At 43.6% G+C, this 15,027-nt stretch overlaps 1 protein-coding gene across 1 annotated transcript in view; it reads right to left on the reverse strand.

Annotated features, from left to right (window-relative positions):
• Nucleotides 1-15,027, reverse strand: part of bcar1 (BCAR1 scaffold protein, Cas family member) — a 36,584-nt gene that overhangs the window by 6,748 nt on the left and 14,809 nt on the right. Inside the window, 2 exon segments of the mRNA XM_029434309.1 lie at nucleotides 1,625-1,774; nucleotides 14,003-14,659. Coding sequence (XP_029290169.1) covers nucleotides 1,625-1,774; nucleotides 14,003-14,659 — 807 coding nt within the window.

Consider the following 15,027-nt stretch of genomic DNA (forward strand, 5'->3'; position numbering starts at 1 on the left):
TGAGTAAGTGTTCATCTATTAACACACACTGCCTCAATCCTTCCTGTCCTTCAATCAAGCTTACTGTGTCTCTCACACATACTGGAAGGACTTCCTGCCTCTGACCTCTGACACACACACACACACACACACACACACACACACACACACACACACACACACACACACACACACACACACACTGCATGAACATGTCTGCTGTCATAGACATACAATAAGTGTGATGCACTGTGTTCAGAAATAGCTCGCTGTACTGTGATGCTACTGTGTGTGTGAGTGTGTGTGATGACTTGTTATGGTCAGAGCCATCTAGCATGAGCCATCTCCCACACAGCAGACATTTTGATGAAGGGCCTGGTGTTGTGGTGCGTTCATTCTTCACCTTTCAGTTTGCAAAAAAGCCCAGCAGCTACATCTGTTATTACAGCTACACATCTTCCTCCGGCTCTTTCTCGTCTTCCCATCCTTCATTTTTCTCATAATTCATTGTCACATTGTTTTTCTTTTTTCCTTCCTGTGCTCCTCCTCCTCCTGTTCTCCTTCCTTCTCCTCCAGCTCATTTTCTCCTCCTCTTCCTCCTTCTGCGACTTCAGCTCTCATTTTGCTGTGGTTGTATACCAGTGACCTTTCTCTTTTGGCTTGTCAGCATCAAGACTCTCTTCTACGTACAGCTCCCTGTGTGTGTGTGTGTGTGTGTGTGTGTGTGTGTGTGTGTGTGTGTGTGTGTGCGCGCAAAGTGCCTGCTTATTAAGCAAAAACCAATGTGAACAGTATGTGTGGAACTATGCAGGAATACACTGACCTAAGTGTGTGGAATCAAATGTAAAGATCCTAAAGCCCCCCCCACACACGCACTCTTGCACACACAATATATATATAGTATATAGAGCCTGCCTATTGGTTATGAATGACCTTCACTGAAGCTAGATCTAGTATTTAAAGAGGTTGAATATTACATCACATCAAATATTAAAGATGTAGTGTGTATGTTTAGAAGAGGGGTTGTATGAGGTACAGCAGGAAGCTAAGTCCTGCTGTGGACGGGGGCGCATCTACACACTGCTGCAGCTCAATCACTTTATAAGCTCAATCTTTCAATACTACAATGTGGAGAAGTCCCTCTGGCAGTTATGTTCCAATCATACCGATGTGTGATGTTAAAGCAAAGAGACATGTTGCAAAGTAGTGATTTGAGCTCTGTGTTAATATGAAGTGGCTTTATTACTGTACATTATATTACAGTATATAAGGACTGAGAATGTACTTCATGTTTTGCACTCTATGCACAGCATGTTGGATTTAAAACATACACACAATTTTGCATTAAGACATTTGCATATTCAACTGTTATTCAACTGAAAATTGAGCCAAAGAAATGTGTCATCCTGTGAAAGCACACACTGTTTAAATGATTCAGAGCTGTACAGTGTGCAGACCTTCTTTCTGCCCTGTCAGATATGTTTTCCTTGCACCTGACTGTTTTTGCCTAGATATGCAAACACTTGTTCCCACTGTGAAAGCAACAATAATCCAAGATTTAGATGTAAAGCAATCATACTCTCATTAGAATCAGGTCATGTGATATGATACTGATAGATACTCAAACACACACACACAGTCTGACCTGTGTGTTGTACTGCTGGCGGGTGGGCGGCACGTCGTAAATGTCATGATGGGTGGGAGGCTGATGTCTTGGTGGGATGTCGTACTCGTCCTGGTCTGCTTTCACTGTGTCGTACACATACACCTGTCCGACCCGAGTAGGAACTACCACCTGCACATGGAAACACAGAGAGGCGGGTGAGAGTCGCACTACAAACATGAATTTTAAACATTAGAGATATTTGATATTCATATCAGCAAAAACAAAGATTAAACACTTTATCTTACTCCTCTAACATGAGCCTGTGTTAATGTGACTATGGCAACCTGCGAGGATCACAATGCACCACCAAGTCACGGAACTTATTCACCTTTCAATGAGAATGTATTGCTGCTTCTTCACACTGAATGAACAGAGACTGAAGGTTGTTCAGTCTCATTAAAACACGGCGCTCACACACAGGCAATAAAAACAGAGCAGGGGACCTGTCATAGTTGTCGTGGGAACCAGGCTGACCTATTGTGTGCCTGTTTAAACTGAGTATTATATAGTGTGAGTGTAGAGTCAACCAGCCAGCCTGGGAAACCACAACACACACACACACACACACGCACGCACACACGCGCGCACACACACACGCACACACACACACACACACACACACACACACACACACACACACACACACACATTCACGCTCCTTCAAAGACATGAGCTCACGTTTTGACGTTTCTATTTCAGCACATGATTCTTATGTGTACCACGTGCAATATAAGAAGTTGATGGAAAGGGTTAATTAGAGCTGCTGTTGTGTTTTCCCCTCTGCTCTTCATGCTTGTCTTCATGGTCAGCTGCTGAAGGCTAACTGCTTCTATCTCTGAAGCGGGCGCAGAGAGATGAAACTGATTCATCTTCTAATGTGTCTCGGGATAAGAGGGAGAGAACAAATACACAGTATATCAGAGAAACTAAACAAAACCAAAACTAGCTAACAGCTAACAGCTATACATTCTGTGGTATGTGGCATTGGTTTGATTATATGTAGCCGAGCTACAAGAAAAACCCAACCCCCCCTTCTCCCCCTTATACAAAGTACGTTTCACATGAGCGACATCAAAATGAATAGAACAATACAGTATTCTATAAAAAACTGCTGATATAACTCTTATGTAAATGTTTGATTCCAAACAGACCTAACGTCCCGTATCGGTGTGTGGAATCATTGTTTAATCACACCCAGCTCCAGCCTTGATTAATGGAAGCTCTCGGATAATATTTGCTCGGCTCCCCAGCTGTGAGAGGGACGCTGTGTGTGAGACAGACAGAGACAAATGATAAAACCATCCATTTGACAACCTGCCTGTACTAATCTGCCTTCAACTCACCACCTCTCTATTCTCTCTTCCACACCAAGGGACAGTTTTTATTTTCTAGAGGAAAGGTTTCACCACCAGTTGTAATAAGAGCACGGAGGAACTGCATCTAGTTCTTTGTCTTGCTGTCTGTCTAATTCTCAGTCTGCGTCACACAAACGCACTCATGTAAACACACCTTTTCTCACTGTCACAAAGCTTTCAACAGTATCGACGACATTTGACTAAGTGCCAGATGTGTCCTGCAGAGAGAGACACACCCACACACTCACACCACACCCACACACACTTCATCCCCAGCCCTGTGTCAGATTGATAACCCATATTATTGATCTCTGTGTGTGTGCACCCTAGAGGATGGACACACAGTTACACACTAACGCTAAGTGATCTTTGCGTAAGTGTGTGTGTGTGAGAGAGTGTGTGTGTGTGTGTGTGTGTGTGTGTGTGTGTGTGTGTGTGTGTGTGTGTGTGTGTGTGTGTGTGTATGATCTAGTAATAGTAATAGCCTGCTGAGCCATTTAATCCATTTAGGAGATCAGAGCTATGGATCAATGGTTAACACTGGAGAGACATCCTCCTCTTATCATGTGTGTGTGTGGTTAAGTAATGACATCCTTTAATGCCAGCATAACTTCATGCATTTCCGTCATTAACAAACAGAGAAAATGCTAAAACAGAAAAACACACCTTTTCACACCTAATTCAGGTCATTAGAAAGGAAAGGTCACAACAGTGTCTTCTGTCTGGCTTTCCTCTGTGCACTTCCTACAGTCCACCAACATGCATTAGTAGCATTGGGATTGACTGTCTTCGTGTTGATTCTTCAGCTCTGACAAGCTCAACAACACACAGCTCTCAACATTAATGACAGCCAGCCAGCACTCCGCTGGATCAAGTCCCTGAACATCCTGTTTTTTATGTGTCCCCACCAAACTGTGGTGCAGGGACGGCTGTATACTTCCAGATTTACTGACCTACATATCAAGCAAAGAACATTCTCAGTGTCGTGTTCTCAGAATAAATCAGTAGCCTCAGAAAAGCTGCAGCTCCTCTGACCTACCAACAATAAAATGTCTTCACAGTCACACATTTATTTATGAGGATCCAGTGAATTCCTCTACATGCAAATATACACACACACACACACACACACACACACACACACACACACACACACACACACACACACATTGACAGAGGGCCATGTGTGGCACTAGTTGGGATGTTCACTCTTTTGTTCCATTTGTATGATTACGTCAAGCTGAAGTCTTTGTTCAATAGATGACCTTTGCTCCAAGCAATGTCCCTCCTCTTTCCTAGCAGCACCCGCCAGCCTCTCCCTCACTTCCTCTCCTTTTCTTTCTCTCTCTTTCTCTGCTTTATGCCGATGAGAAACCAGGGCGTGGGCTTCAAACAAAAAGCAGGATGAGATCTCCTCCGTGGTATCTGCTGGGAAATACAGCATGTCCTCAAATGAAGCTCAATCTTCCAGCTTCAAAATGACCACTAACCACGAGGAGACAAATAGACTTTCTATACATGCAGCTGCAGCAGAGAAAAAATAAATCTTTACAGCACAGATGTGAAGTTGAAAGAGAAAATGTGGTAAAAATAGAGAGAGGCCTCATTACAGTAGGAGTGGGTGGCTTGTCTGAGTTGTGGACACGGCTGCTTCAGATCCTGTTCCGTACTCAACTCTCGCTGCTCGCTGCTCGCTGCTCGCTGCTCGCTGCTCGCTGCTTGCTGCTCGCTGCTCGGCAGCAGGGCACAAAGGCGTTACCAATCAGAGCCTGCTCATTAGATCGTGTATGTATACAGTCACTGCTGAAAGTATTCGGTAATACTCACACAGTGTTTCCTCAGCATGCACAAGTGGATTATTATTATTATTTTAATTGTTTACATTATATTTAATTGACGTTTTAATTGTTTTTGCCAGCTGTTTAGACATTAACAGCTGTGTACTGAGTAATTTTCAAAGGACAATAAATCTATACTGTTATTCAAGCAGCACACTGACTACTTTAAGTTATATCAAAGTTTCAGTAGGATAATGTTATCCCCTGAAAGGATATAACAGAATATTTGCAAAAATCTAAAGGGTGTACTCACTTTTGAGATATACTGTACGTGTCTAAAAAAGAGAACAGAAACAATACATAAACATCATGTATGAGTACCTATCTCATTTTATATCCATTTATAATTAATTCAGTACACACAGATAAAGCCTGTGCAGGGGAAGATACTGTATGCATACATTAACATACATACAGGGTTGTATACACGCATCATACAGTATCTGTCTACAATGAAACTCTTTTCAGACCTGTGCATTGTATCGTGAATAGTACATTTAACATTTGTTTATTGTTCTTGTAAGATCACAGTGAGTTTGAGACATTTCAAGTCAAACACTATCCCATGGTGTGGTGACCTCTAAGGAGAGAACAAACCAGTGTGCTCGGTTGATGTTCGTCACTGAACATGGTCCCCTCTTGTCTGCTTTGTACCACCGAGCAGCACTGACGCATACAAGAGAGAACATTAAATGTTAAAGAGTTGTCTTACTGAAATAATAAAAAGACAATATTTCTCTCGTGGTATCTAGTCATGCAGATAGTTTAGTTTTATTACATATTTATTATTTAATAACCCTGTTACTCTGGATAATCCACAGAACACACTGCCAACAGTTCTCATTGGGACTGACTGTGGTCTGATGAAAGAAACCTGGACATGCCTCTGAACTGCTGCTGTTTATTCTTTCATTTGTTCTCTATGCTTTAAACATAACACAAACTAAGTGTCATTGGATGGAGACAGAAACCTCAGACAAGGATGTTTAAATAAAACCCAAACTACCAACATCACTAGATACCACTGCAAGTACGTGAACAACACTGTGTTTATTGTTAGGAGGCACCACAGACTGTAGTTCAGACAAGGTTACTGCAGTACATATTTAAAGTCATTGTAACTCCTGTTGAAGCGTCATGACCACAAAGCAGCAACACAAAGACAAAAAAAGGGAAAGAAAGAATGAATGAGAGAGTTGTAGCCACAGCCTGGAAATACCATGCCAGCTATGTGGAGCATGTGGCAACACACACACACACACACACGCACACGCACACACACGCACACGCACACACACACACACACACACACACACACACACACACACACACACACACACACACACCAAGCGGCAGTGCAGGGGTCTTAACAGATTAGTGAACGGGGGGGGGGGAGTACCAACACACTCTACCCCCCACTGAACTGGATTCTAACACCACATGGCATGCCTGGCATGTGTGTGTGTGTGTGTGTGTGTGTTCTGTACATGTGTGCATGCTCAGACTGACTGTCTGGCAATTCTTGCAAAATCCAGATGGACTGGCTCACCTCGAGTCAGAGGACTGTGGTGATGAAAACAGTTTGGATTTATTAGGATGTCGTCATGTTGTTGGTGTTATACCTACAACACATATTATAGACTGCTGAGTTGAAAAGGTAAAAGGTTCAAAAGTCACATTCAACAACAGTCTTCCTTCACCAGAGAGTTTTGTCTTAATGTGAGTTTATCCATCTCCCTCTCAAGAGTCATGACATCCTGTTTGGATGGGCATGCTGGTGTAAGTGTAATAGAATAGAGGGAATATCATTGATTTAGCTGTTCCAACTCTAACTGACAGAGACACACTGTATAAGCTTAAACAAAGCTATTTAGGAATATTACATATAAATGCATCCTTTAACCAGCTGAACAGCACCTGTGAAACAAGGTTTTAGATGTAGCACAAAGCACGATTCTAATGTTAACACAGAAGGTTTCAGATATCCACATCCTGATGACTTACAGGCTGACAGGTTCATGCTCACAGACAAACAAATACACAAAGCAATGACACTGATGAGCAAAACAAAAAATATTCCTACTTCAGCCCTTTGTGTGTGTGTGTGTGTGTGTGTGTGTGTGTGAGTGTGTGTGTGTGTGTGTGTGTGTGTGTGTGTGTGAGAGCATGGTCATGTCTACAGATATGTGTGGGAGTGTGCCAGACAGCCGTGTTGACTTCATTAGTCTCCAGTTAATCTCTCAGCATGTGGTGCAGAATGTAGACTCACAAACTGACAGTTAATGCACGCACACGCACACACACACACACACACACACACACACACACACACACACACACACAGATGAATATCATCAGAAGTGACTGTTTTTATGCCAAAGGAACTGGATTATTAACAAATTCCACTTTTCCTTCCATCAAAATATTCATCATATTAAATCTATTATTAGCCTTTTTCAGAGATGGAATAGGAAATAGGTTTCGTCTATCTGTGGAAGTGATGGCTTTACATTAATCTGACGGCTATTTAAAGGTGAAGAATGGCCATTTTCCCACATGTTATTCCCAATGGTCTAAGACGGTCTAAAATATAAGTAAACATGGACAACTCTCTCCCAAATCCAAAATTAGAGCGCTTGAACTCAAATTTGTGACGTGGAACTGCTCCATAGACAATGATTTGTGATAGATGTTAAAGATGACACTGAGAGTTCTGAGTATATGGGGACATTTTCTATTTCAGAACTGACAACACTGCAAGAGAATAAAGCTCATTTAGTAATAAGAAAACCAAATCAGTCTCCCATGCATTGTGTATGGAGCAGCTCCAGACCTGATACTAACTTCTGTGGTTTCTGGCTTTGAGAGAGAAGCTCATGTTCAACAATATCGATTCAACTTTTCTTAGGAAATGGAAATAACATGTGGGAATCCTTCATTTAGGTGGTGTTGACCTTTAACATGCTGGTGTCATGTCTGAAGCACATGAGTCCCTTTTGCGTAAAAGTCACAACGACAATGTTACAAGGTCGGACCTGAAACATTTCTGTATCACTTTCAACACAACACACGTCTGCCCTGAATGCCATCAGATACTGGCTGCAGCAGCACGAGGTGAAACAATCACGGAGAGAAATGTGGCTGTCGTTACCACACCACCTTATAATAAATGCAATGATATACACAACGCTGTGAAAGTGCTGTGAAGTTGTTGAAGTGATTCTTCTCAGATCCTGCTCAGTAATAATCTGAGTTGAACAATTTAACATGCTGTAAGAGAATATAATTTCACTCTCTAATCATGTTAAATATAAATCAGGCAGCAGACCTCTTTAATAATGTTAAATGAGGAGTGATGTGAAAGTGTTTCAGTGAGGCGGGGACGAGCGTTACTGGGACTCATGATGGTCAGTAAGTCTTCAACTGCAACACAAGTTTTAAAATCCATCAGTGATGGAGCCTTTGGGAAAACAGAAAACTCTGCTCTTTCTCAAGATCAGAGCAGTTTCTCACATGCTGCATGGAATGACTTCTGCAATTTCCCGGCCAGTATTTGAGAATCTAGTCGGCTCCAGTGCACTTCTCATAGGAAATTAATGTAATATTTTAGGGACTGTTTGATTTATATATTAGTTCATTCTCCTTGCTTTTATTATCGGCTCAGTGTGTGTCCTGTGTGTTCTCCATCTGTGTGCTAACACACTTGTTAAACAGGACACTTACTCTGAGCACAGCGAACCACCCTTAAACTAGTTTAAACTAGAGGCCTGACAACTCCACACACACACACACACACACACACACACACACACACACACACACACACACACACACACACACACACTCACACACACTCACTGGAGTCCTGCTGCTTTACATACTGGCTGTACACACATGCACAGGTATAAATAAAACCTTAAAGGAATAAACTTATATATTCAAAACCCTACTCACTGGAGTATATAATGCGGCTGTGTGTGTGTGTGTGTGTGTGTGTGTGTGTGTGTGTGTGTGTGTGTGTGAGTGTGTGTGTGTGTGTGAGAGAGTGTTAAGCTTGGAGTCGCTCTGACACGTGGCTGCTGACACACCCTTCCAAATTTCAATGCCTTTGATGACAGCTGTGTCAGCTGACAATACTTCTTGACCTCCACACACACACACACACACACACACACACACACACACACACACACACACACACACACACACACACACACACACACACACACACACACACACCACACACACACATTATTGCAATGGATTCTGTACCCAGCCCGCTGTCATAATTAAGCATTTATTTAAAATATACATTTCTTCTTTTCAATATCTTAACTTTAAAGACCGTTTATCAGCTTTTCCAGACCTTTTAAAAAACGGCAAGTTAATGACATTTTGTAACAGTATGTTCATGTTCTGTCAATTCATGAATGAAAAACAATTTCAGTCCAGACAGCAGCCAGGCTGTGGAGAGTTCACATCCACTTGTGATTCCACGCTCTCTTTGTTGCTTACTGCTGTATTTTGCAGTATTTTGCTGGCATGTGTCAGTTTGGAAGTCCCCTCACATTATCCCTGTTACCCCCTGTTACCCCCTCTGTTGGTCTGAGCAGGCTGCAGACCGTCACGTGTCTCATATTTGTACGTCTGGAAAGACGAAAGACTGCATGAACATATTACAAAGGAACATTTGGTGTGTAAAGCCGAGCTGGAGCCTTCCTCAGCAGCTGAGACTCTGCAGCTGGAGCTCCCTCTGCCTCTCTGCTCACTTCCTCCACCATCCTCTCTCCATGTTGAAACAAACACTGCAGTTTTCATCACTCTTAAATTACTGCTCATCTGTGTGGATGTGTGAGTGAGAGAGAGTGTGTAGTCTTCCCTCAGCAGGAACTCCTTATTTCGTAATGAGTAACTGGCAGGAGGGAAGTGTGTGTCTTTTGAGTTGTGTGTGTGTGTGTGTGTGTGTGTGTGTGTGTGTGTGTGTGTGTGTGTGTGTGTGTTTGTAGAGCAGGAGGCAAGGGGAGGTAAGTGAGCATAAGAGCAACTCATTACAATGAAGGGCATTGGCAAGGTAAATACATAAAGCATGTGACGCGGCGGATTAATCCACATTTGGTTCTCTAGTGAGTGTCTGTGGCAACAGGACGGTGTGTGTGTGGGATTGAGTGAGAATAAAGTACAGTGTGTGTGTGTGTTCATGGTAATGAAGCAACATGTCACTCAGTGCAACAATGAGGCTCATTGATGAGTTTTTAACAACAATGTAGCTCTATGGCTCAGAGGAAGAAGATATATCAGGCTGTGATACACACACAGTACTTGTTAGGGAATACATTCAGTGATGGTTTGAGCATTTTATGAGATTTGATGACAATAAGAAACATTTCTGGGGCCCCTTTGTTCCAATAATGAAATATAATCTTAACACTACACACTACAGTGTGCCTTCAGTTTGTTGTTGCTCTCCTGTTTCAACATGACAATGCCTCCGAGCACAAAAGCAGCCGCATAAAGAAATGCTTTGCTCAGTTTGCTGTGGAAGAACTTAACCTCATCTCATCCAGCAGCTTTGGGAAGAACAGACCTGATCACCAACATCAGTGCTGGACCTCACTAATGCTCTCGTGTCAGAATGAGAATAAATCCCTGCAACAGGTTCAACATCTGCTGGAAAGCCTGACACCAGAGGAGGCTGCTTTAGCAGCACATTATTGTCCACTGTTTTGGAATGACATGTTTAGCCATCACATATGGCAGCAATGTTCGACACATTTGTCCACGCTGTGTGCAATAAAAATGGAGCCTTTAATTCCATACCAAAATAAAAAGAGACCTGAGGCTGCATGGAAGGTAGAACAACACATTAAATCATTACGACACTATACATTGTTCCTGTAAGAGTATCCTCCCTCTCTGTGGGTACATAAAGCATCTGCTGTGAACATCTGACATGTGACAGTTACGTCACCGTAAAGACTGTAGTGACGCTGCATAGGTAAACTTATACTCATCTCTGGGACACAACCCTGCTTCTCCCTCTCTCTGGTGAATTCCTGACGACATGTGGACCCAGGTATGACTTCACTGTTACATGTGCAGTAACTCCTTTCTGAGTTAACTAGGTTGACACTATTAGACCAATGTGGAACAACATCTAGCCTCTACAAACAACACCAAGTCTCATGTAGTGGCTGCTCCAGGCTGTAATTAGCATGATATCCTACAATATGAACATGTTGGATTCTTACATCTCTGTCAGAAGTGGGGAGGAAACTAAGAGGCAAAGAATCACAGAACTCTGAAGGGTTCCTCCTCCAGGGAGCATGATCTCAGGAGATGTCGAAGCATTACGTCATGGAACATCTTTCTGTGGGATGTTTATTGAGCTACTTTATCATCCCTCTTTTAATTTTGGCCCTATTATGGCACACTTTAGATGTGAAGCAGAGGATAACCATGTTGATCTGCAATACTGTCCACTGCAGCAGAGGAGCCCAGCCCCGATGGTGTCATCACTCAACACAGTAAACAACACATGCAACTAGAGAGAAAGCTCCACAGTTTTAAATATCTTGCTGTGTATAATCAGGAATGACTGAATCGGGATCTGCCCACGACTGACCTTATTAAGCAGATCTGGTCAGGGTGTTGGCCCTGATTGCAATATTTATCAATCCAAGCTCGACCCCAGATACACGCAGATTTTAGGGCTCAGCCCGAGAGGTCTACTGTCCCTAGATGTGCCCGTGGTTCTGGAGTCGGTATCGGCAGCGGTGCTTTTGTCAGTGGTGCTATTGTTTGACAAAGATTGTCCTCACAAGACAGTATGGACACAGTAACCAGTGAGCTGTTAAATGCAGAGCTGCAGACAACACATCCTCAACCTAAACACCTTTAACCATGCCATGCTGTGCTACACAAAAGGGATTCGTGCTGTGCACATTACAACATCTAATTGCAGTTGCTCATCAGATGGCTCATCGTGCATGTCTTAGCTCGATGGAAAAAAACTGCATCTATCTTCTATTCATATATAGCTGTTCTAAAAAAGGCCTTGTCAACATTGTCTGAGAGAACACATATCTGCTTTAGTGTCCCATGATGCTGTTGTAAAGAAATGTTCCCACACACATACAGTTTGTAGAGAAACATTGAACTATTTTAGGAAGTGCAGGACACTGTGGACACATTGACATTCCTACTTCATTTTGCATATGAATGTATTATGAGGCAGTTAGAGACAGACAGATATTAGTTCATATGTTAGGAAACAGAGGAGCAGCTGGACCCATCACCACCATCAATATCAACACACACACACACACACACACACACACACACACACACACACCACTCTGACTCACACACAGCATGTCTCCTGCTGCAGTAAAGTGTTTACTCACCCAACCAAAAGATCAGAGATGAATTATTAACAATTTTATTATTTTACTGGTTCACGCAGAAACACACACGCACGCACACACACACACACACACACACACACACACACACACACACACTCACACACACACACACACACACTCACACACACACACTCACACACACACACACACACACACACTCACACACACACACTCACACACACACACAGCCTACTGTTTATTCTGTCAGCGTTCTTTTTCTTCTTTTGTCATCATGCTGTCTTTCCCTTCTCTGCGGCTTCTGTCTCTCAGCTCTCTTAGTATTCCTCTCTGTCTCGTACTTCTTATCAAGGTGAGCTGTTCAGCAGGGCTCTGTGATGTACAGTGTGAACTTAAACTCATTAAGGTAAGCGCCGCGATGGCATTCTAGCATGAAGATATTTCATTTTGTAGTTTTTCCATGGTGTGTTAGGACTGATAATAAAGTAACAATCTCATCACATGTCTATGTTCAAATTCAGTCATGTATGCCAACTGCATAGATGAATACAAATGAACATCCAGCAGAATGCAAACAGCATGTGAGCACCAACTGAACGTCCTGTCACTCTATACGTGTGCATTGTGGGATATGCAAAGATTAAGCAGGGGAATTATCTGCTGATGAAACTGATGAGAACATTCGCCAGGAGGTCCAGAGGGACGAAGTGAGTGTCCCTGCCGCTCACCATGCTCATTAACTCAGGCTTCAACAGCAAAACACAATTTCAGCTTGTGAGAAAACTGAAACTGAATCTTGTTTCTTCAGTCATTGAACCTCTCAACTTCTTCACCGCTGTGTAACCACTTCCTCTCACACACCACGAGCCAAATACTACACGCACAAGTTTCCTTCAGCTGCCTCAAAGTTCTGTCGTGTCTGAATAAAGATGTCAGGAACATTAAGAAAAAGCCATTGCTTTAAGAGCTTGATAAAGCCAGCAATGTTATGTATTCCTGAAAAGGTCTGTAGAGTAGTTGAGGTTGGCAGGTTAACCATCTGAAGCTTTCACACTGCATTCATCGTTCTGAACTCCCTGAAGCTCTCCGATCAGACAAAGTGTGAATATTGAAAGTCAACTTAAGATTTGCTGCACTATGAGGTGTAGGACCGCACCTTTACATAACCTCTGTGACACACTACACTACTGCAGAGATCCAATAACTGGCAAATATGTGCAAACCTTATCGCACAGCACAAAGAGCAACCTTGAGTTTTTGGTGTGACAAAGAATAGACACATACACCAGTAAACAGTGACAATAGCAGGAAGTGTGTGTGTGTGTGTGTGTGTGTGTGTGTGTGTGTGTGTGTGTGTGTGTGTGTGTGTGTGTGTGTGTGTGTGTGTGTGTGTGTGTGAGTGTGCATGTGTGTGTGTGTGTGTGTGTGTGTGTGTGTGTGTGTGAGTGTGCATGTGTGTGTGTGTGTGTGTGAGTGTGCATGTGTGTGTGTGTGTGTGTGTGTGTGAGTGTGCATGTGTGTGTGTGTGTGTGTGTGAGTGTGCATGTGTGTGTGTGTGTGTGTGTGTGTGTGTGTGAGTGTGCATGTGTGTGTGTGTGTGTGTGTGTGTGCATGTGTGTGTGTGTGTGTGTGTGCATAATACAAAAACATCCACAGCTCAGGCCAGGAACAATTCAACTAAATGTTCTATCCTCGTCTGTTGCATCAACTTGTTTCTATTTCAAACTGACTTTGAACTAAGAACAGATTTTATACTTCCAATCCACAGAATTCCTTCCTTACCTTGCCCAGTTGCTTGTTGCTGCTCTCCCAGTTCCTCTTCTCCAGGGAGGGGGGCACCTGGTACACATCCTGCCCACCTCCCGTCCCCCCGCCCTGCCCAGTACTGCGGTACTGTCTCTGGGCGAGAGCTGGGGCCTTGCTGGGGGGTCCGGGAGGGAGTCCGCCTGGGCCAGAGGGGACCTGGTACAGACTTTGTGGACTTGGTTTGGGGCCATGGGAGGGGGGCATCATGTAGACAGAGTCAAGGCTGGGCTGTGCCGGGCTGGGGGAGGAGTAGGCCGGATGCATAGATGTGTACTGAGTTGAGGAGAGGGGCTTTTTGGGATACCCAGAGGAGGATGTAGCAGATGACGTAGCAGGTGTTGGTTTGGCGTAGGCGCTTAGGGGGGGGAGGGGTCTCTGCACCTGGGAGGAGGGACAGGAAGTGGCTGGCTCTGGCGTGGAAGGAATGGCTTGTTGCTTGCTGTCATACATGCCGACCAGGATCTTGAGACGGTTGCCGGGGACGATGCCTTGGCGACCGTGGAGGGAGCAGAGCCACCAGCCGTCCAAACCCTGCGTGTCACGCTCCAACACCGTCATGATGTCACCCTTACGGAAGGACAGCTCGTCCGGAGACTCGGCCACATTGTCGAACAACGCCTTGGCCAACACGTTCTGTAGGAGAAAGAAATATATTCAAATATAAGTGGGTTCATGTTGCCATGCACTGTTAAATGTTAATAAAGCTCGGCAACAGGAAAACATGTCGTCCCCAAGGCCAGTGCGTAAGATATCTGTTGCTACTGTGTGGAACAAGAAGAACTGGAAGTGCGGGAAGACAAAACAGCTTATTGTGCGCTGTACAGCTGTCTGTTTAGTTTCCAGTCTGTACCGTTAGATTGTTGTAGGGCCATGGCAACTGTATCTTTATCTTTTGTGTTTAGCATTTGTTGGTGCCTGTGCTGATAGATCACATCCACATAGTCAGAACTTGAAATCAGCAAATATGTGAACATGACAGTCCTGACAGTTGGTTCAGCAGC

This window comes from Cottoperca gobio, chromosome 6 (genome assembly GCF_900634415.1).
Source record: "Cottoperca gobio chromosome 6, fCotGob3.1, whole genome shotgun sequence".
Classification (NCBI taxonomy): Eukaryota; Metazoa; Chordata; class Actinopteri; order Perciformes; family Bovichtidae; genus Cottoperca; species Cottoperca gobio.